Here is a 22194-nt window from a genome sequence, read left to right as displayed (position 1 = left end):
CCTGAATCATTAAGATGAATATTTTCATATGTTTTTCTGTGAAGATTTGGTCTGTTTTAAATTTTGCAGCTGGATAAATTTCATCCCAGTCATTTGGCCCCTATGGTTTTTCAAAATGCTAGCAAGCTAACCTATTTACCAAAAAAAGTTCCAAAAATTAACATGACATTCCCTGGGACCCACATCTAGCCACATACGCCTCTACATTTTAGCACAAGGATGTTGTAGAATGTTCACAGGGCCTTTATTATGTGATGTTAGAGTAAAATATTTGCTTTTTTGAAGCGTTTCTTTGTAAATGGAGGAGCTGGCCAGCTTGGTTTTCTCTGCTTTTTATAGATTTGAAGATTCGTTGTAAAAGTTTTCCCATCAAAATTGGGTTCACATTTCCTTTCCAGATCCCAACATAAATATAAACTTCCAGTTTTCATCTTCATGTAGGGTGATGAGATTGAAACATTGTCCTTTCTACGAAAAAACAAAACTTCCCTGGTTCTGACTGTTCAACTATGTAGACTGTGTGGATATTTTTGATTTACACTTGCTGTTTCCTATTGACTGCTCATATAATCCCATCTCCACTTTCAGAATTGTGAGCAGTTTGAATGTAAACGTCCATAGTTCATACAGTTGGGTATATCGTTGTTATCAAAGTATATTTAGTCCTCATAGTGACAGCCTCTTTGGGCCAAGGATGGAGGGCCTGACACCTTTACACGAGTTGGGACAACTGTATCTACAATATTTTTTTTTCTCCTTGTGTTTGTGTTAAGACCTTTGCACCAGCACCCATACAGAAATAATCTAGCTATTATCATAACACGTGTTTCTTCCACTTGTTGAGATTTGATGTATTTAGTCCTGTCTTTAGCACAACTTTATCATAGTCTGGCATCAAACAAGTGTCATGCTTGCTAATGAGAAAGCAGCCATTCATGAGTCTGGTTTAATTTTGTGTTATTGCAGACATGTACAAATGACGATGTCTTGATTTTATTCTGTCTTTCAAGTTAAACTTGAGGGACACCAAATGATTTCTACAATGTTCACAAGCCTGTAGTTCTTGTCCTTTGGCACTCCTGCCCCCCCGGAGACACCACCAGATATCTTTTTATTTAGTTTTTCTTTTTATTAAAAAATTTAGGATTGTATGATGTGTAAGAGTAAGTATAAAAACTATAAAATCACAGTTTATTTTGAATTACACTTGTCTTTTGTGGTGATTTATGCATTTTAGCAGTGTGTATGTAGCGGTTATATACACTCAACAAAAATATAAACGCAACACTTTTGGTTTTGCTCCCATTTTGTATGAGATGAACTCAAAAATCTAAAACTTATTCCACATACACAATATCACCATTTCCCTCAAATATTGTTCACAAACCAGTCTAAATCTGTGATAGTGAGCACTTCTCCTTTGCTGAGATAATCCATCCCACCTCACAGGTGTGCCATACCAAGATGCTGATTAGACACGATGATTAGTGCACAGGTGTGCCTTAGACTGTCCACAATAAAAGGCCACTGTGAAAGGTGCAGTTTTGTTTTATTGGGGGGGGGAACCAGTCAGTATCTGGTGTGACCACCATTTGCCTCATGCAGTGCAACACATCTCCTTCGCATAGAGTTGAAGAGAACACCTCTCCAACGTGCCAGACGCCAGCGAATGTGAGCATTTGCCCACTCAAGTCGGTTACGACGACGAACTGGAGTCAGGTCGAGACCCCGATGAGGACGACGAGCATGCAGATGAGCTTCCCTGAGACGGTTTCTGACAGTTTGTGCAGAAATTCTTTGGTTATGCAAACCGATTGTTTCAGCAGCTGTCCGAGTGGCTGGTCTCAGACGATCTTGGAGGTGAACATGCTGGATGTGGAGGTCCTGGGCTGGTGTGGTTACACGTGGTCTGCGGTTGTGAGGCTGGTTGGATGTACTGCCAAATTCTCTGAAACGCCTTTGGAGACGGCTTATGGTAGAGACATGAACATTCAATACATGAGCAACAGCTCTGGTTGACATTCCTGCTGTCAGCATGCCAATTGCACGGTCCCTCAAATCTTGCGACATCTGTGGCATTGTGCTGTGTGATAAAACTGCACCTTTCAGAGTGGCCTTTTATTGTGGGCAGTCTAAGGCACACCTGTGCACTAATCATGGTGTCTAATCAGCATCTTGATATGGCACACCTGTGAGGTGGGATGGATTATCTCAGCAACGGAGAAGTGCTCACTATCACAGATTTAGACTGGTTTGTGAACAATATTTGAGGGAAATGGTGATATTGTGTATGTGGAAAAAGTTTTAGATCTTTGAGTTCATTTCATACAAAATGGGAGCAAAACCAAAAGTGTTGCGTTTATATTTTTGTTGAGTATAGATACTTACATGGGTATTCAAGGTACAGTACAGCTTTAGTGCTTTGTACACGTTTTGTTCTTTAACCAACGCAAATGCTTTACATGCACAGTAATTACGCCAAGCTTAAATTGGGTTCCATTTGACAGTATGATGGGAAGCTGTTCACTCTGCTAAATTAAACTTGTTACATTACATTCTGTCAGTGCTCATCCATTGGAAATTATTGTTTGTATGGAACGTTACCCTTCCTAAAGATAATTTTGCTGCAGTTACTACAGAATTCTGAGTGCTCTTTAGGATCACGGTATACAGGGAACAAGGGGAAACGGAATATTTGAATTAATCAGATCCACATGGAAACATGAGACAGCCTTGTGTCAAACAAGCTGATTGAGGTGAGGTTTTTTCACTGAAAATCATTAAGGGATGGTATTTGACAGGATAGAAAAGTGTAATTAAAAACCAAAATCTTGTGATTCAAGTTCCCTGCCAGTCATTAAATGCTGAAAACTTATTTTAAGTGTAACTTCCACTTTCCATTTGTTCAACATTGTGTAAACATTGGAAAAAAGTTCAAGTTAGATGTGTGGGTGTGTGGAGGAGGACGGGGGTGGTGAAAGATTAAAATTTTTTTCCGTTTGGGGGGCCTTTTTTGAATATAGTTTGGAAACCAGACTGGATCTATATGACAGGAACATACTAAAACGCATTTCTTGCTCTTTTGCTGGGCTGTCTGTAAAAGTGATTATATTCACAGGATCAGAGCTTATGTGGTCTTTTTTATCAATCAATCAATTTTTTTATATAGCGCCAAATCACAACAAACAGTTGCCCCAAGGCGCTTTATATTGCAAGGCAAGGCCATACAATAATTATGTAAAACCCCAACGGTCAAAACGACCCCCTGTGAGCAAGCACTTGGCTACAGTGGGAAGGAAAAACTCCCTTTTAACAGGAAGAAACCTCCAGCAGAACCAGGCTCAGGGAGGGGCAGTCTTCTGCTGGGACTGGTTGGGGCCGAGGGAGAGAACCAGGAAAGACATGCTGTGGAGGGGAGCAGAGATCAATCACTAATGATTAAATGCAGAGTGGTGCATACAGAGCAAAAAGAGGTGAATAAAAAGAAACACTCAGTGCATCATGGGAACCCCCCAGCAGTCTAAGTCTATAGCAGCATAACTAAGGGATGGTTCAGGGTCACCTGATCCAGCCCTAACTATACGCTTTAGCAAAAAGGAAAGTTTTAAGCCTAATCTTAAAAGTAGAGAGGGTGTCTGTCTCCCTGATCTGAATTGGGAGCTGGTTCCACAGGAGAGGAGCCTGAAAGATGAAGGCTCTGCCTCCCATTCTACTCTTACAAACCCTAGGAACTACAAGTAAGCCTGCAGTCTGAGAGCGAAGCGCTCTATTGGGGTGATATGGTACTACGAGATCCCTAAGATAAGATGGGACCTGATTATTCAAAACCTTATAAGTAAGAAGAAGAATTTTAAATTCTATTCTAGAATTAACAGGAAGCCAATGAAGAGAAGCCAATATGGGTGAGATATGCTCTCTCCTTCTAGTCCCTGTCAGTACTCTAGCTGCAGCATTTTGAATTAACTGAAGGCTTTTTAGGGAACTTTTAGGACAACCTGATAATAATGAATTACAATAGTCCAGCCTAGAGGAAACAAATGCATGAATCAGTTTTTCAGCATCACTCTGGGACAAGACCTTTCTGATTTTAGAGATATTGCGTAAATGCAAAAAAGCAGTCCTACATATTTGTTTAATATGCGCTTTGAATGACATATCCTGATCAAAAATGACTCCAAGATTTCTCACAGTATTACTAGAGGTCAGGGTAATGCCATCCAGAGTAAGGATCTGGTTAGACACCATGTTTCTAAGATTTGTGGGGCCAAGTACAATAACTTCAGTTTTATCTGAGTTTAAAAGCAGGAAATTAGAGGTCATCCATGTCTTTATGTCTGTAAGACAATCCTGCAGTTTAGCTAATTGGTGTGTGTCCTCTGGCTTCATGGAGAGATAAAGCTGGGTATCATCTGCGTAACAATGAAAATTTAAGCAATACCGTCTAATAATACTGCCTAAGGGAAGCATGTATAAAGTGAATAAAATTGGTCCTAGCACAGAACCTTGTGGAACTCCATAATTAACTTTAGTCTGTGAAGAAGATTCCCCATTTACATGAACAAATTGTAATCTATTAGACAAATATGATTCAAACCACCGCAGCGCAGTGCCTTTAATACCTATGGCATGCTCTAATCTCTGTAATAAAATTTTATGGTCAACAGTATCAAAAGCAGCACTGAGGTCTAACAGAACAAGCACAGAGATGAGTCCACTGTCCGAGGCCATAAGAAGATCATTTGTAACCTTCACTAATGCTGTTTCTGTACTATGATGAATTCTAAAACCTGACTGAAACTCTTCAAATAGACCATTCCTCTGCAGATGATCAGTTAGCTGTTTTACAACTACCCTTTCAAGAATTTTTGAGAGAAAAGGAAAGGTTGGAGATTGGCCTATAATTAGCTAAGATAGCTGGGTCAAGTGATGGCTTTTTAAGTAATGGTTTAATTACTGCCACCTTAAAAGCATGTGGTACATAGCCAACTAACAAAGATAGATTGATCATATTTAAGATCGAAGCATTAAATAATGGTAGGGCTTCCTTGAGCAGCCTGGTAGGAATGGGGTCTAATAAACATGTTGATGGTTTGGATGAAGTAACTAATGAAAATAACTCAGACAGAACAATCGGAGAGAAAGAGTCTAACCAAATACCAGCATCACTGAAAGCAGCCAAAGATAACGATACGTCTTTGGGATGGTTATGAGTAATTTTTTCTCTAATAGTTAAAATTTTGTTAGCAAAGAAAGTCATGAAGTCATTACTAGTTAAAGTTAATGGAATACTCAGCTCAATAGAGCTCTGACTCTTTGTCAGCCTGGCTACAGTGCTGAAAAGAAACCTGGGGTTGTTCTTATTTTCTTCAATTAGTGATGAGTAGAAAGATGTCCTAGCTTTACGGAGGGCTTTTTTATAGAGCAACAGACTCTTTTTCCAGGCTAAGTGAAGACCTTCTAAATTAGTGAGACGCCATTTCCTCTCCAACTTACGGGTTATCTGCTTTAAGCTACGAGTTTGTGAGTTATACCACGGAGTCAGGCACTTCTGATTTAAAGCTCTCTTTTTCAGAGGAGCTACAGCATCCAAAGTTGTCTTCAATGAGGATGTAAAACTATTGACGAGATACTCTATCTCACTTACAGAGTTTAGGTAGCTACTCTGCACTGTGTTGGTATATGGCATTAGAGAACATAAAGAAGGAATCATATCCTTAAACCTAGTTACAGCGCTTTCTGAAAGACTTCTAGTGTAATGAAACTTATTCCCCACTGCTGGGTAGTCCATCAGAGTAAATGTAAATGTTATTAAGAAATGATCAGGCAGAAGGGAGTTTTCAGGGAATACTGTTAAGTCTTCTATTTCCATACCATAAGTCAGAACAAGATCTAAGATATGATTAAAGTGGTGGGTGGACTCATTTACTTTTTGAGCAAAGCCAATAGAGTCTAATAATAGATTAAATGCAGTGTTGAGGCTATCATTCTCAGCATCTGTGTGGATGTTAAAATCGCCCACTATAATTATCTTATCTGAGCTAAGCACTAAGTCAGACAAAAGGTCTGAAAATTCACAGCGAAACTCACAGTAACGACCAGGTGGACGATAGATAATAACAAATAAAACTGTTTTTTGGGACTTCCAATTTGGATGGACAAGACTAAGAGTCAAGCTTTCAAATGAATTAAAGCTCTGTCTGGGTTTTTGATTAATTAATAAGCTGGAATGGAAGATTGCTGCTAATCCTCCGCCCCGGCCCGTGCTACGAGCATTCTGACAGTTAGTGTGACTCGGGGGTGTTGACTCATTTAAACTAACATATTCATCCTGCTGTAACCAGGTTTCTGTAAGGCAGAATAAATCAATATGTTGATCAATTATTGTATCATTTACCAACAGGGACTTAGAAGAGAGAGACCTAATGTTTAATAGACCACATTTAACTGTTTTAGTCTGTGGTGCAGTTGAAGGTGCTATATTATTTTTTCTTTTTGAATTTTTATGCTTAAATAGATTTTTGCTGGTTATTGGTAGTCTGGGAGCAGGCACCGTCTCTACGGGGATGGGGTAATGAGGGGATGGCAGGGGGAGAGAAGCTGCAGAGAGGTGTGTAAAACTACAACTCTGCCGCCTGGTCCCAACCCTGGATAGTCACGGTTTGGAGGATTTAAGAAAATTGGCCAGATTTCTAGAAATGAGAGCTGCTCCATCCAAAGTGGGATGGATGCCGTCTCTCCTAACAAGACCAGGTTTTCCCCAGAAGCTTTGCCAATTATCTATGAAGCCCACCTCATTTTTTGGACACCACTCAGACAGCCAGCAATTCAAGGAGAACATGCGGCTAAACATGTCACTCCCAGTCTGATTGGGGAGGGGCCCAGAGAAAACTACAGAGTCCGACATTGTTTTTGCAAAGTTACACACCGATTTAATGTTAATTTTAGTGACCTCCGATTGGCGTAACCGGGTGTCATTACTGCCGACGTGAATTACAATCTTACCAAATTTACGCTTAGCCTTAGCCAGCAGTTTCAAATTTCCTTCAATGTCGCCTGCTCTGGCCCCCGGAAGACAATTGACTATGGTTGCTGGTGTCGCTAACTTCACATTTCTCAAAACAGAGTCGCCAATAACCAGAGTTTGATCCTCGGCGGGTGTGTCGTCGAGTGGGGAAAAACGGTTAGAGATGTGAACGGGTTGGCGGTGTACACGGGGCTTCTGTTTAGGGCTACGCTTCCTCCTCACAGTCACCCAGTCGGCCTGCTTTCCCGGCTGCTCGGGATCTGCCAGGGGGTAACTAACGGCGGCTAAGCTACCTTGGTCCGCACCGACTACAGGGGCCTGGCTAGCTGTAGAATCAAATATCTAGTTTTATATTTAATTTACATGCGGAGATTTTCTCTTGAAAGAAAGTTTTAAGTTGTATGTCTGAATTTATTACTTTGATATCAAATGAGTAAATTTCCCAGAGTTCTCAAACCTTTGCTTATAAACATGTGATGGATCTTTTTTCCTTGGAAATAGGCGCACGTCAGCTTTGAATCATAGATATCCTGATGGTTGTACTGAATTCAAAGCAAGTAATTAATAATCTGACAGCGAACAAAAATAATAAAAAAAAATAATAATAATTCTGACATCTGAGTGACGTCACGCGCGGCTGTCGCAGATAACGAGGTTCTCTTGATTGTCCAATGGGAACACGTGACGTCACGCTGTCAGTTTGCGCTCCCGCACGGAGCGGATTAATTTAAAGAGCACGACTACAAATATAAAGTCTGAGTAAACGCCAGCACTTCTAATGGAGTCAAGTTCACTTTTATGGAAACTGTATTTTGGCGTTTTTTTTTCCGGGTCGGGTGCTCAGGAATGATCGTTTTTTGATGAGTAACCGTGTTTATGTCGTTCCTAGCTTAAGGCGGCTTTAGCTGGCAGAACGGAGGCAGAGCTGCTCTCGAAATGTAAGATCATGTCTTTAAAAGTGTTCTACGCAGCACCAGAGTTACGCATGTTTAATTACAGTTTTTGTTTCGAAATCCTTAAACTGCATTGAGATCCTTTGCATTAAGAAGTGTTAAAGCGTTTGTGAAACTGATGGATGTGATCTGGACTTCAGTCGTTAACACAGAAGCAGCAATGCGTTTGAATTTTTATTTTACGCTTCCTGTTTAAATATACAGCTCAACAGGTAGGTCCACCAGTTTTTGTGCTTTCCAATCCAGCTGCAACTTCTGGTTGGCATTGCGCAGTTCTGGAATCGTAAAGTGACTGTAAACTGCTGCTTGGAGACCTTGCAAATTACCTTCCTCTTGTATGATTTGGGGTTTAATTTCTCAGAAATGCACAAAACATCTTGAAATTTGAGAATCTTATAAAAAAGACGTATGGCCACTTGTGGATTCCTGCAACAGCTTTCTTTATTTGGGTCCTTAATGTGCGGCATTGAAATTCCGATATGGCCCGTTATGATATTGTGCAGAACACATGCATTGTAGATCATAATACACACCAGCTATGCTGGCCTAACCTTAACACTCAACCCTCACCCTAAAAGATCACATACGTTTTGCTACAGAGAAAGTGTCAGGATAAAGGAACTCAAGTGCAAAACTAAATTTCACATCAACTCATAAACAAGTGTAACAAAGAATTGGAACTGCTATCTTGCATTATTTGACTCTACTATCTAAGGAATAAAGAGTGGAAGATGCATGGACAGATTAAATCATTTATCAGGTAGTGTACTGATAAGGGTTTTTAATTGACAGATGCCAGTTTTTCGATAACAGGTCAGCCAGTGGCCAGTTATATAATGCACATTTGTTTTTTTGGTTTTTTTTTTGTTTGTTTGTTTTGCATGTGGTATATGATGTCACATCCAGAACTGGCATAATTGGTTTCAAAACACCCTTACCCATGTCAGCACATAACACGCAATGTGGACTCCACACAAGTCAGACTGATGATGCTGAGGATGAACCCATTTGTCATTTGACCGCAGATTTTATTTTGCCTCATTGAGACATTGGCAAAGGCAGATAACAGTCTCAAAATGCATTTCATAGTCTTGATTATTAGTCCATTCCTTGTTATTATAACTGAATTAACACGGTGTTGTAGGTGATTCATTATTATTTTAGAACCTTGTCTTTATCCTACAGCTTTGAATCCTCTTCTTAAAACGTTTTCTCTGATTCGTAAATTCATATGCATTACATTGCAATAAGCATGTCCTTGTTTATGCTGGATTAATGTGGACATCACAGTGATCTTCTTGTCCTCCTATACCATGAAGGATGAATGGCTTCTCTCTCGGTGAGCTCTGCTGCCTGTTCTGCTGTCCGCCCTTTCCCAGCCACATCGCAGCCAAGCTTGCCTTTCTACCCCCTGAGCCCACATACAGCTTTCTTCCAGATGCAGAAGCGGGTTTGACACCAGGGAGAACAAGCCCACAGCTACATAGTAGTGAATCAGTTTATGGAAGCAGAGGTGCTGGGACTATGGAGAGGAAGTGGAAGCTCCACCTGACTGAACGGGCAGAGTTTCGGTACTCCCAAAGAGAGTTAGATACTACAGAGGTGTTCCTCACACGCTCAAATCGAGAGAACAGAGTTGCCTGCATGTACATTTGCTGTACTCCGAATGCCAGGTGGGTTATTCCGCATAGACATTTCTGCCCTCATTTTTGTCTACTGACTTTTCTTACATCGGTTTCTTCTCACTATTGATTACTGATTTCACCCTCACCCCCAAACAGATAATTTGTGTACTTCTACAAAATATGCAAACATATTGACAGATGTTACTTAAATTTTTTTAAGAGCTCAAGATGACATCTTGAAATGATTTTTTTGCGACTGGCTGGAAAGCAAAGGCATTTTATGCAAAACAGAGACATAGCAAATATTTACAATTAAGAATGTGAAACTAAAGACTAATTGTGATTTTAAAATGATAATTAGAGAATCACTAAATTGGTCCTGGAGTCATTTTTTTTAATTAGGTAAATCTTCATTTTAGCTAAACTATTTCTATTTTACAAAATTCACTTTTAAAAAGGTTTTAAAATTATTAAAAAGATGTTAAATATCTAATTTATATATCTGTTACAGGTACAGTGTATTCAGTGCTTCACTTTTTCCACATTTTATGTTACAATCTGATTCCAAAATGGATGAAATAAATTTGTTTCCTCAAAATTCTACACACCATACCCCTTAATGACGATGTGGAAAAAGGTTGGGGTTTTAATTTTTTTGAGAGACAGAGACTGACAGACAGAGATTAAAAAACAAACTAAGAAATCACATCTACATAAGTATTCACAGCCTTTTCCGTGAAGTTCAAAATTGATCTCAGGTGCATCCTATTTCTACTGATCATCCTTGAGATTGGACATGATTTGGAAAGGCACACAGCTGTCTACATATAAGGTCCCACAGTTGACAGTGCATGTCATAGCACAAACCACGCATGAAGTCAAAGGAATTGTCTGTAGACCTCCAAGATAGGATTGTCTCCTGGCACAAATCTTGGTAAGGGTACAGAAACCTTTCTGCTGCTTTGAAGATCCGAATGAGCACAGTGGCCTCAGAAGTTTGCATCCACCAGGACTCTTCCTAGAGCTGGTCGCATGTCTAAACTGAGTGATGGGGGAGAAGGCCCTTAGTCAGGGAGGTGACCAAGAACCAGATGGTCACTCTGTCAGAGCTCCAGCATTCGTCTGTGGAGAGAGGAGAACTTTCCAGAAGGACAACAATCTCTGCAACAATCCACCAATCAGTCCTGTATGGTAAAGTGGCCAGAGGGAAGCCGCTCCTTAAGCCTGGTTCACGTGGCAAGATAATTAGGCCAGTATCGGACCTGATCTTCCCCTTCCGACAGTCGTGATGATGCTAAAGATAATCTTATAAAATATTCCTGCTGTGTGTGGTGTATTAAGAGCACTCTGATCTGCTCGGAAGGACGTCAGGAGCGCTCCGATCGCAAATCGGGGATAATCAACATTATAATTACTGCCAAATGTGCATCAACAAAGTATTGAGCAAAGGGTGTGAATACAGCTGTTTTTGACACAATTGACCAAAGAATCCTCCTCCATCGCCTGCAACATACCATTGGACTCTCAGAAAATGTTTTAAATTGGTTCACTTCTTATCCGACTGACAGAACCGAGCATGTCACCCTGGGCAAAGCAAAATCACACATCCACGATGTCATCTGCGGTGTTCCCCAGGGTTCTGTGCTGGGCCCCACCCTTTTCACCCTCTACCTCGTTCCTTTGGGCCAGGTCATCAGGAAGCATGGGATATCCTACCATTGCTATGCTGATGACACACAACTCTATCTGAGAACAATTCCTACTTCCACAGCTACTCTGCCAACATCCACACTGACCACCTGCTTGGAGGAGATAGAGACGTGGATGAAGCTAAATTTCCTTCAACTCAACAGCTCACAAACACAAGTTATTCTCGTTGGCACTCCACATCAGGTCCGCTCTTCCACCATCACCAGTATTACCTTCACTTGTTAAAACATTCCCCTCTTCACTTCTGTCAAAAACCTAGGTGTCCAAATTGACCCACAACTCAATTTTGACACCCACATCAAATATCTATGTAAAACATCATTCTGCCACCTCAGGAACATTGCCAAACTCCATTCAACTCTTACCCTGGCTGATGCAAAGAAGCTCATCCATGCATTTGTCTCCAACAGGCTGAATTACTGTAATGCACTCCTCATCGGGATCTCTGGCAGGAGCTTACAGCGACTGCAATACATCCAGAAAAGTGCTGCTAGGATCCTGATGAGGGTGCGCAAATGGGTGATTCTTTAACTACGGGCCCTATTGGCCTTGTAAATGTAATTTCCACCACACCATTGCCTTACAATATAAAACGCCTTGGGGCAACTGTTTGTTGTGATTTGGCGCTATATACATGTGCTCTGATGTCACTGTTTATCTCCATAGAAACTACCCAAACAATCTTTCATACAAACTGTTTAGGGACATTACAGTGTTGTGGTGGAAATGACGGCAATAGTGTGGGACAACTATATTTTGTTTAAAAAAAAAAAATCAACAGTTGTATGACATTGAATACCCCAATTATGTTTTGATTATTTTACTGATATTTTATTCAGAGATATTTTAAAACATTAGAAAAAACGTTTCTTTACCATTCATTTTTATCATTGAAGATCAAAAGTCTGGGTGTGGGACAAGCACAAAATGGCAATATTTGCATATAATGATGCTGAAAAAAAGGTGAAAAAGTCATCATAGACTACTAGAACAAATTTCTTAACACTTTCATTGTAAAGATAACTATAAAAGTGTGAAATTTCCCCTTTTTTCTGTTTTTCATACAATATGATCAAAGGACATAAGTGCTCGTAGTCTAAGAATCACCCATATAAAGTTTCCCTCCTCACCCACCAGTGCCTTTATGGACATGCCCCCAATATCTCAAGGAACTCCTCACCCCCCAGCTCCCCACACGCACCCGCTGATCCACAAATACAAACACCCTCAAAGCCCCCAGAACCAGGCGCCGCACCATGGGTGACCGGACCTTTTGGTCTGCAGCTCCAAGGCAGTGTAACGCCCTCCCAGACCACCTAAGGGCCCCACAGACCACTGATGTTTTTAAACAAAACTTAGTCATATTTATTTAAGAAAGCTTTCTGCTAAATTTTAGTACACCTTTTACTGTTTTTTTTTATTTATTTTATTTTATTATTATTCATTTTGCCTTGTCATTCTAATTAAGTCTGCACTGTAGCACTTTGAGATTGTTTAAATGTAAAGTGCATTATAAATAAATTTATTATTACTTATGTACTATTATCTGATTTCTCAGTTTATTATTTTTAATAAATTTGCAAAAGTTTTAAAAAAAATCTTTATTCATGTTGTCATTGTGGGGTGTTGTGAGTAGAAGTTTGAGGGGAAAAAAATGTATTTACGCCATTTTGGAATAAGGCTGTAACATCCTGTAAAATGTGGAAAAGATGAAGCGCTATGAATCAGAGGTGGGACGAAGTCATTCTCAAGTCATGAATCAGCAAGCCCCAAGTCAAGTCATAATGACCACCAATTGTTTGCAAGATGACTTGACTTGCTGATTCATGACTTGAGAGTGACTTGATGGTGACTTCATCCCACCTCTGCCATGAATACTTTGTGGATGCACTGTACATCCACTTTGACCTTGAAAACAACACAACTATTTAGTGGTCTTCTGCAATCAGTAAAACTTATTTTTAATCAGGTTTATAATAAAGTAAAAATTCTGAGGTGCCTAAAATGGTTCCATAGGACTGTATTTGACTTCAGTTTGGTGCCTGGCCTGCTATGCTGCTGCTGATTCATTGATTAAAATAAATTATAAAGAAATGGACAGGCTTGTGTTGCAGCCCTTACCTCTTGGTACTTTGTATATAGTATTACACAAGAATCAATATGGCAGCATCAATGTCAAAGCCTCGTTCTCAGCAAAAAGGCCAAGAACAAAAGCCAGTGTGGGTGTGGAAAAGATGGTGGACACAAGTAAAACAATCATAGTGTTTGAGAAGGTGTCAAAGACTGTATTGCCTTTAATCATAAGTAAGTGCAGGTATACCCATGCTTTGTGGATACCATATGCTCAAGACTGTACATGTTATTGAGGAGGTTGAAAGTGTTTTACCTGAAAGTGGAGGACCCAGATCTTCCAAGTTGCATCAGTTTAAAGCAAAGACATTTACTCCAAGTTTAATTCTCAGTGTCTATACAACCCCTGGCAAAATTTATGGAATCACCGGCCTCAGATGATGTTCATTCAGTTGTTTAATTTTGTAGAAAAAAAGCAGATCACAGACATGACACAAAACTAATGTTATTTCAAATGGCAACTTTCTGGCTTTAAGAAACACTATAAGAAATCAAGAAAAAAAGATTGTGGCAGTCAGTAACGGTTACTTTTTTAGACCAAGCAGAGGAAAAAAATATGGAATCACTCAATTCTGAGGAATAAATTATGGAATCACCCTGTAAATTTTCATCCCCAAAACTAACACCTGCATCAAATCAGATCTGCTCATTAGTCTGCATCTAAAAAGGAGTGATCACACCTTGGAGAGCTGTTGCACCAAGTGAACTGACATGAATCATGGCTCCAACACGAGAGATGTCAATTGAAACAAAGGAGAGGATTATCAAACTCTTAAGAGGGTAAATCATCACGCAATGTTGCAAAAGATGTTGGTTGTTCAGTCAGCTGTGTCTAAACTCTGGACCAAATACAAACAACATGGGAAGGTTGTTAAAGGCAAACATACTGGTAGACCAAGGAAGACATCAAAGCGTCAAGACAGAAAACTTAAAGCAATATGTCTCAAAAATCGAAAAATGCACAACAAAACAAATGAGGAACGAATGGGAGGAAACTGGAGTCAACGTCTGTGACCGAACTGTAAGAAACCGCCTAAAGGAAATGGGATTTACATACAGAAAAGCTAAACGAAAGCCATCATTAACACCTAAACAGAAAAAAACAAGGTTACAATGGGCTAAGGAAAAGCAATTGTGGACTGTGGATGACTGGATGAAAGTCATATTCAGTGATGAATCTCGAATCTGCATTGGGCAAGGTGATGATGCTGGAACTTTTGTTTGGTGCCGTTCCAATGAGATTTATAAAGATGACTGCCTGAAGAGAACATGTAAATTTCCACAGTCATTGATGATATGAGGCTGCATGTCAGGTAAAGGCACTGGGGAGATGGCTGTCATTACATCATCAATAAATGCACAAGTTTACGTTGATATTTTGGACAATTGAAAGGATGTTTGGGGATGATGAAATGAACATCCTCTGAGGCCGGTGATTCCATAATTTTTGCCTGGGGTTGTAATAGGTTTTTCTTGTTCAATTTAGCACCAACTAACCAGGACAGACTTGTGAATAGAGGAAAATGTGTTGAATTGTATGTGTGTGTGTGTGTGTGGGGGGGGGGGATTAGGGTGGATTAGCAGTGGAGCAGCTGTGGAAACAATCATCATCTGGAAGCCACATTGGGGGGGGGGGGGGGGGCGCGCGCTGGTGTAATCCTGGAAAGATGCAACAGCACACAACTACAGCAGATGCTCATTAACCTGCTCTCATTTTCTTCAGACTGTTTAGACCGGGTTTCAAAATGCACACTCAAAAAAACCCCAAACAAACAATGTTTTTGGTGTTTAGAAAGTTGTGAATGAGAGCTGAAGCGGTTACTTTTATCAAGAGAATAATGTTGTCCATGATTGCTTTCCAACAGAATTAAACATATTTATTGATAGGCTGATTTTCATGAAATGTGGTTGGTTTGGGCATAGGGCAAGGGAAGTCCCAGTCAAGCTTGATGCCATATTGGCTCCATTAGTACCACACACACAAACACCACCCCCACAACTTTGTCAGATGGGACATTTTCTGCATCATTGCCTTTTCAAGAAATAATGTTTTTGGTTTTTTTTGTTGTTTGTTTTGTTTTGTTTTTTTGCTTAGCCATATTGAAGGACGTTGTGCCTTGGTGGAAGTATTTGCGTTGCTGAGTGTCCCTCTAATTAAATTAGTTGAATAGTAAAACTTTCGATAATCTTTACTAATTAATATGACCTCCAATTGTTGAAGCATCATCTTCATATTTGGAGAATTGGTGCTTTAATCTGTTTGTGTCACTGCAAATTTGGATCTGTCAAATTTTGTAGAAATTTTTAATCTTTGACAAGTTGCAAATTAAATAATAGTAAATAATAAAAAAAAAAACAATTGGCTGATTGCAGCTACACCATTCTTGGTCAGTCGACAGTTGCAGTTTCACTGACTAAACTTCTTTTTTGTGTATGTATATCCTCTCAGGTTTACAGTGCTTTTCTCACATGGTAACGCAGTAGACCTGGGCCAGATGAGCAGTTTCTACATCGGCCTCGGTACTCGCATAAACTGCAACATCTTTTCCTATGACTACTCAGGCTACGGTGTCAGCAGTGGCAGGCCCTCCGAGAAAAACCTTTATGCAGACATCGATGCTGCCTGGCATGCACTGTGCACAAGGTATGCAGTGATCTTAAAATGACGTGAAGTGATGTTCCTTAGCTGCAACATGGGGTTAAATCAGTGGTGGGCACAGATAACCAAAAAATTAACTTCGATAACAGATAATAAGATAACTGAAAAGTTATCTTTGATAAAGATAAACCGATAAACCACCCAAAAATGTATCGGAAATTACAGATAATCGATAACCGATAAATTCCGGTGTTGTCTATGGGACATTTGCAGTTACTAAAGAGCTGAAATTGATTTTTAACACGATCGCTTTTGAAAGCATCAAAAGCAGTAAAAGACCTAAAGAGTAAGCAAGAATGTTTGACCATGCTGCCCCCTGCAGGAAGCAGCACAGACAAATCCTGAGAGCACCCACGAAATCAAGTCTTTACTAATCATAATCATTTTTCTTTCAACATTCTGCTCCTGCTCGAAGCTCTTGTTTACAACAGCGCTTCCACCACAGCGGCCCACCAAGAGCAGCCATAAGGCCAGCTCTCAATCGATTTCAACACTCCGGTCAGGCGGAGGTCTTGAAAAATGAAGTCATACTAACTTATGGTTTTTTGAAAATACTGATAGAATAACTCCATTAATGTCAATTCTGTCATTTGTACAAAGTTAAAATATAACATATATCTTTTAATGTTGAATAAGGCACTAATTCTGAGGTTTTGTAACAAACACAGACCGCAAAGCATTCTGGGTAAAAGTGCTAAACAGTGATTGGTTCAGTAATCCATTATGTAAACCAACACGTTAATGTGACGTGTCGTGTGTTGGTTTAAAGATAAATGTGCTTTTGTAAAATATTCCATTTTTATTTGTAAAAACAGGCATTTTTACGGAGCCCTGGAAGTGTCATCGCAATTGCATGTTTTAAAACTTTTATGATGATGTAAAACGTGCAATCAATATTAGTAAGTAAGTAAATTTATTTATATAGTGCCTTTCACAGCCATAAGGCCATGTACACACGTTGTCAGGTATTTGTAAAACCGAATATCTTACCCTTTCAGTTTGGGGAAAAAACTTCATCAACACTACGTCGTTTAAAAAAAAAAAATCCATCCACATCGAACTGTTTAAATGTGTTGTAATTAGTCTGCCAAACCTTTAGGTGGCGGTACTGATTAAAATTCTATTCAATCAGGAGCCTTTTTCTCTTGTCGTCACTTCCACAAAAACTAAAAACATGGCGCCAACCTCGTTCGTGTCGGAATCACTTCTAACCGTAGTTTTAGAATACAAAGTTAACATATATGCACACAAAAAGCGCCTGGACAATGGACAATACCAACACTTTGAGAGCAGCCATGTACCCAGACTTTAATATTGCCATGAACACTCCTGGCCAGTAGATGGCAGTAGCGGCCTTGAAAAAAATGTCAAACAAAATGCCAGATAATCCGTGTCTGCTACATTTAAGATGCGTGGAATTTACCAAACGCAAATACACTAACGTCTATAAACCCAGAGAATATATTCACGAGAGTTTTAGGCACTAGAGTTTAATGCTGTTATCTGTGGACCCTGAACAGAGTGTCTGAAATGCATTTGTCCTGTCGTGAACGTCTGAGATTACCTTATGCTACCCATAATGCATTGCTGCCTGGCACAGCATGTGCTCACAAAACCTTAAAAATTAGCACATTACTTTAAAACAAAAACATATATCTGATATTTTCACTTTATAAACTTCAGACATGTCAATAATTTTAAATAACTTGTCTAAAATGAGTGGTTAAAATTTGAACCATAAGTTAAACATGTATGCCTCTGGATGACTTGGTGATATTGCGATTATGTTAGTATGGTGTTAAAGGAAATGACTTTTTTTTTTTTTGGTCTCCAGTTCTCCTTTGCTTACAGACGATATTTTGATTGCAGAGGGTAGAACAACGTGCTTATTAGGAAACTTTTAACAAGTAGGTCTCAACCACTTTAACAGTTTTAAAAATGTTTTTCACTGTTCAGCTTAGTTTAGTACGTTATCAGTCTAAAAGTTATCGGACGGTAATTCATTGGAAGATAATTAGTCCGATGATGGTTTTTAAATTTATCTAAAAAGATAATCTGATAATGAAAACATTATCTTTGATAATTATCTGTTATCGGATTATCGGAAGTGTGCCCACCACTGGCTTAAATGCAGTTTTCTTATTGAGAAATATAGAAGCCCTTGATGTCTCATAGGAGAAAGTGTGACTTTCCTAATACATCTGTAGTCCTGGAGAGATACGACACTGCAGTTTTCATTGAGATGTTTGTCACTTTTCACTGGTTGCAGCTCTCAGAAATTACAAAAATAGAACCCCCCTCCCCCCATATTACCTATTTAATTAAACATAGTGATGTGTTATCTGTTATGCTGCCAAATACTGTGCATCTGACGTTGTCCTGGATGTGATGCACAGCACAAATCGCTATTCAAGTTATCTCTGTGTCTCTCACTGCTTGTTGTGATCAGGTTTGGGGTGAACCCTCAGAATATTATCCTGTATGGACAGAGCATTGGCACAGTGCCCACTGTAGATCTGGCATCACGGTATGCATGTGCTGCTGTGGTCCTTCATTCTCCTCTAACGTCTGGCATGAGAGTGGCATTCCCAAACACAAAGAAGACTTACTGCTTTGACGCTTTCCCCAAGTGAGTCACATCACCTTCTCTCTATCAGCCACAAATATGTAATGTTTGATACGTTGGCATTTTTGCAGTGTCAATGACTGGTTGCTCAGGGGTTAACATTGCAGGATGATCATGGGTTCACTTTTATCTACAGGTTTTGTATGCCATTTGCACAATCCAGAAACATGCAAATTAGGTATTGGTCACTCTAAAATAAGTGTGAATGTGAGAGTCACCAGTTGGCTGTTATTTAGCCTAGAGAAGATCTGAAGGTCTGTCTGTTCCCTTCTTCTCACCCAGAATATGCTGGGATAGGCTCCATTACCCCTGTGTTGTGTAGGTTGTTATGTGTTTAAGGTTTCATAACATTGATTTCCAGTGAAAAAGGAATTTTGAAAGGTCTGTTGGAAAGGTGCTAATATGAGCAGAAGAAATTGACACAAACATCAGCTGTTGTCATTATCAAGATGTTAAAATGAGAACAATGCTTTTCTCACAGTGATGCCCAAGTCCACGCAACAACAAACAGAGTCAGTCAAGTACATCTTGTGCTGATGTATTTCCAGCTGGTGTCATAATTGTTGCCAGATTGTGAGACTTGCTTCTGGTTAGTAGGAGTGATTATTGATGAAAGGTTGGGGAATTTTTACTAACCGGAGTTCATTCACAGTTTATCATTGTCACTGTTTTCTTCTGTTTTTGAGAGAAGGTGGAAAATGGATGAGTTACACTTCTCTTATTCTGAACTATTTTCATTTAGAAAGCTAGCTTCTGGTGCATTCCTGTCACCATCTGGCGGGACGTGTATTACATCCCAAATTTGGTCATATACTACCCATGCACTCTGTATTATTAGGAGCATGAGTCAAACGCTGTCCAACCTATATTTATATGTTGACAGTTTAATCCAAATGGGAAAGTGTGTGAAATCTTCCACCATCATTACTGTTGAGTCTCATAACAGATGGTACACCTGGATGGTGAACGGATGTGGCAGGAAACCAAAGATCCCTCTTCATATGTGTACTGGGCTCAAACATTCTCCAGAGTGTGAATTGAACCCACCAACAAGCTGGTTTCCCCACATCTTGACTTTAGCAGAAAGTAGCACAGATTTAATGGGGAGAGTTGATCTTATGTGGGTGTAATTTTGTGAACACGATGTTCTCTGGAGAGTCAAAGGATTTCAGAGCTGAATACCATCCTCTTAATTATGAATGGATATGTTTCATCCCACAGATGTTCTTCGCCTCATTTGTTGTTATTTCAGAATTAATCATGTCAAGTTCAGAACAGACCACAACTGTGACACCTTCAGAAATGGAAATGAGATTTTAGTCATCTGACACAAGAATACTATTATCACTATGCACCAGATCAGCTGATCCAAATCACATTTGATTGTTAAAATTAATATATATGCCATAACAGTTTGACCCATAACTGTTTGCTTAGAAGACTAGAAAAGGGACACATTTTAAAAATACATTTTAAATGTCTGTTTGAAACATAGGCTAGTAATAAAGAAACACAGTGTACAGAAAAGCATAGTCAGGGGTTGTTAAATTATTTTCACTATTATTTCTCAGGCCACAGAGGCTTCTCTTATTGTGCACCTGTTTGGTGGAATGATCTCCCTATGGAGATAAAACAGATTCAAGTCTCAACTTAAGACACATTTATTCTCCCTCGTGTATGGCTAGCATACTGGCATAACATGGAGTTATGCTTTCTATCCTTTTAAATTCAGTTTATGAATAAAGGAACAGGTCTCAACTTGATCTAAATTTGAGGCCTGTTAGTGAAGCTTAGGGCTAGTGGTCGGCAATCACCTTAGTATTTTCTCTGCTTTCCTGTTGATTTAATGCTGATGAATCAGCTGACTGATACAGCTTTTTCTTTTTTTTCTCCCTCTGTCTGAGGTGCGGAGGGAAATATGCGAGAGTGGTGGGTGTGGACAGCACGATGCGATGTTTTGTTTTGTTTTTTCCAAACTTTATAAAACATTGTTAGACCTTGTAACTGTTAGAATGGCCTAAGCAGAGGGTCACGCCTTTGAGTCTGGTCTGCTTGAGGTGTCTTCCTGAATATCATCAGAGGGAGTTTTTCCCTTACCACTGTCACCTGTATGCTTGCTCTGGGGGTTGGTAATGTTAGACCTTACTTCTGTGAAGCGCATGGAGGCAACTTTGTTGTGATTTGGCGCTATATAAATGTAATAAATTTAATTTTCACAATTACACATTTTTTAATACAGTTCACGTTATATGACAAGTTGATTTTACTGTCCACTTATGACTAGGTGTGTGGAGCGCATTTGATTTTTTTTTTCTTCCCTTTTTGTGACAACCAATCACAGCTCTTAGAGGACTGTATCATACCTAACAATGGGATCAGCCCCGCCTCATCACAAAGATAAAAATTTCTGTCTACCCCTTGCTCAGAGTTGCTCTTAGACATTTCCTGTATCACTTTTAGGCTACGATTCCTTGCCAGGAATCTTTAGGTTAAGTTGGGAGCTCCCTGAGAGGACTCTGAGGTGCTTTGTGAATATGGGCCCTGGTTTACAGTACACACAGTTACTGGGTTAATAGTGACTACATGCTTTCTGAGCAAACTATAGACGTGTAGCCGATGATGTACCTGGTGATCCTGCTACTTTATTGAATGTGTTTTATGATTGTACTGCTGTAAAAACTATTGCATGTTTCCAGTAACTGCGCCTCAGAAGTCGTGACTAAAGTCACTTACTTGTGCGCTCACTGACACTAATATAATAATAAACTAAATGGCCAGTATCACTAAAATCTCACATTTTGTCTTAATTTCCCTCTTCCTCTGCGAGCATTGAGAAAGTGGCCAGAATCACTTCTCCGGTGCTCATCATCCACGGCACAGAGGACGAGGTGATTGACTTCTCCCATGGCATGGCCCTGTTCGAGCGTTGCCCCAGGGCTGTGGAGCCTTTGTGGGTGGAGGGAGCGGGGCATAACGATGTTGAACTCTGCAGCCAGTATCTGGAGCGTCTGCAGCAATTCATAGGACAAGAACTGGCAATACATCAAGCCTGACATCTCCTCACTCCAAGCATAATCACCACCATGTCTCCTGGCCCCAGCTAATGCTTTCCTTTTGTATCGGTTGTTGTTGTTTATTATACCCTGGCAGCCATAGTTTTTTATCGTATCAGTGGGCTCTTTTTCATACCCCGACCCTAACCATCTAACCAATCAGCCCCAGTTATGCATAACTGTCAATATTTACCTCTATCCCAGTGTGGTAGTCTGCAGCAACACATCTGCTTGTTTTTATTTCCAAATACACTATTTGGACATGAAACACTTGCTTCAGTGAGTTTTTCCCAATTTATCAACAAAAGTGAGCAAGTCAACACAATCGGTTAAATACAATGGCTCATATCAGCAGCAGTTGTTGTTCAGTGCACGTGGTCTTTTGTGGTGTTAAATAATTTTCTCATCTATCAG

The 22194-nt window shown here is 39.8% G+C and overlaps 1 protein-coding gene and 1 long non-coding RNA gene across 4 annotated transcripts in view; one reads left to right on the top strand and one right to left on the bottom strand.

The window, feature by feature from the left end:
* Positions 1–16121, bottom strand: part of LOC117518479 — a 22429-nt gene extending 6308 nt beyond the window's left edge. Inside the window, exons 1-2 of the long non-coding RNA XR_004562997.1 lie at positions 16110–16121; positions 8529–8535 (exon numbers count right to left, since the gene is read on the bottom strand). This is a non-coding gene — a long non-coding RNA (uncharacterized LOC117518479). The remainder of the gene's footprint in view (positions 1–8528; positions 8536–16109) is intronic.
* Positions 7718–22194, top strand: abhd17ab (abhydrolase domain containing 17A, depalmitoylase b). Of its 3 annotated transcripts, XM_034179606.1 has the most exons (6): positions 8201–8272; positions 8335–8348; positions 9294–9650; positions 15892–16086; positions 18551–18730; positions 21555–22194. In XM_034179606.1, the coding sequence occupies exons 2-6, from the start codon at positions 8341–8343 to the stop codon at positions 21778–21780; spliced, it is 966 nt and encodes a 321-aa protein (XP_034035497.1). In that variant the 5' UTR covers positions 8201–8272; positions 8335–8340; the 3' UTR covers positions 21781–22194. The 3 variants fall into 3 exon arrangements, with proteins under 3 accessions (XP_034035498.1, XP_034035499.1, XP_034035497.1); XM_034179607.1 differs by lacking the exons at positions 8201–8272; positions 8335–8348 and adding an exon at positions 7718–7962 and having other exon boundaries at positions 9297–9650; XM_034179608.1 differs by lacking the exons at positions 8201–8272; positions 8335–8348 and adding an exon at positions 8155–8189 and having other exon boundaries at positions 9297–9650.

Source organism: Thalassophryne amazonica, chromosome 10 (genome assembly GCF_902500255.1).
Source record: "Thalassophryne amazonica chromosome 10, fThaAma1.1, whole genome shotgun sequence".
NCBI classification, from domain to species: Eukaryota; Metazoa; Chordata; class Actinopteri; order Batrachoidiformes; family Batrachoididae; genus Thalassophryne; species Thalassophryne amazonica.
The sequence above is the reverse complement of the archived record's forward strand: the minus strand, read 5'-3'. Positions and strand labels throughout refer to the sequence as shown.